The sequence below is a fragment of the Lucilia sericata genome, unplaced genomic scaffold (assembly GCF_015586225.1).
Source record: "Lucilia sericata isolate MDLA Ls3-8-SP2 unplaced genomic scaffold, ASM1558622v1 Contig000211F_arrow, whole genome shotgun sequence".
Lineage (NCBI taxonomy): Eukaryota > Metazoa > Arthropoda > Insecta > Diptera > Calliphoridae > Lucilia > Lucilia sericata.
Genome location: NW_023994239.1, coordinates 67,166 through 68,663, shown reverse-complemented (window position 1 = coordinate 68,663; position 1,498 = coordinate 67,166). Strand labels below are relative to the sequence as shown.

The window sequence follows — 1,498 nt, the reverse complement described above, 5'->3', positions numbered from 1 at the left end:
GTTGCCGAAAAATTCCATGTTCCTAAATCTACGATTTGCGACATTAAAAAAAATAAGGAGAATATAAAACAATTTATTTCGAATACCTATAATGGACTCGGTAACATTTGAACGAAAATAATTTCATAAAATATTTTTTTTTAGGAAATAGAAAAGTTATGAAAAAATCAGAAAATCCAGAGTTACAGGATGCGCTTTACACATGGTTTTTGCAGCATAGAAACAATCATATCCCGATTTCATCAGAAATTTTAAAAGCAAAGGCCAAATTCTTTTATGCAAAGATGACGGGAAAAGAAGATTTTTCAGCGACATCAGGCTGGTTAGATAAATTTAAGTTACGGCATGGTATTCGTTATCTAAAAATTTGTGGTGAAAAAGTTTCCAGCGATGAAAGCGCCGTAGAGCCTTTTAAAAAAAAGTTTGCCGACATTGTTGCTGAGATGGATTTGAGTAAAGAGCAAGTTTATAATGCAGACGAATCTGCTGCATTCTGGAGAGTGTTGCCTGGTAACACATGGGTGCATACAAAGGAAAAATCAGCTCCAGGGAGAAAAATTTCCAAAGATCTTGTGACATTTATGCCATGCTCAAATGCTGCAGGAACACATAAACTGTCTCTTTTGGTTATTGGCAAATCTGCTAATCCAAGAGCCTTTAAAGGTTATAAAATTCCAGTGGTATATAAAGCATCTAATAAAGGATGGATGTCAACGTCCCTTTTTTTCGACTGGTTCAAAAACCATTTTATTCCAGAAGTAAAAGGGTTTCTAACACAGGTTAACAGACCACTCAAAGCATTATTGATATTAGATAATGCTCCTTCACATCCTAAAACGGATGAAATTAATTTTGACCAAAATTTCAAAGTTCTTTTTTTACCACCAAATTGTACGGCAATATTACAGCCTATGGACCAAAATTTAATACAAAATGTAAAGGTTACTTACAGAAAACAATTACTGCAGCATATTTTATAAGAAAATGATGATGACGTCGACGTGATTAAAGCTTTAAAAATGTTTAGCCTTAAAGATGCTGTTTATTTCTTGAACTTAACATGGCAAAGCATTAGCGAAAAAAAATATTCAGAAAAGCTGGTCTGCATTGTGGCCAAGAACTGCATCGTGCTGGGATGATGAAGATATGATACCGCTTCAGGTTCTGCGTCATAAACTGCAGTCTGATACATCCAGTGTTGCATGAACTCCCTCAGAATAAAGTGCAAAATGACGGTCAAAAAAGTGCAAATTCGTTGAAAAAAGTGCTAAATTCAAATCAAGTTTTTAAAAGTCCATTAAGCCACGTTTACCCGTCTGTGCGGCTGACTGTCCAGGTATAATGTACAGGTCGCAATTTTTCACATAATTCAACGAAAATGCAAAAGACTATTTCAAATATTTCAAATTTCAAATATCCCTTTACAAAATCGATGAGGGGTAATTTAAAAAAAAATTCAAACAAAAAAGTAGGATTTTGAATATGACCCTCCCCGATT

The 1,498-nt window shown here is 34.3% G+C and overlaps 1 protein-coding gene across 1 annotated transcript; it reads left to right on the top strand.

Moving 5' to 3' along the window:
* Positions 1–284: 284 nt before the first annotated feature.
* LOC119602157 (jerky protein homolog-like) lies at positions 285–980 on the top strand. The gene has a single exon (XM_037953518.1). The coding sequence runs from the start codon at positions 285–287 to the stop codon at positions 978–980; it is 696 nt and encodes a 231-aa protein (XP_037809446.1).
* The last annotated feature ends 518 nt before the right edge of the window (positions 981–1,498 follow it).

Coding starts and splice junctions, on each gene's coding strand:
- LOC119602157 (XM_037953518.1), top strand. CDS start 285: ATGACGGGAAAAGAAGATTTTTCAGCGACATCAGGCTGGTTAGATAAA.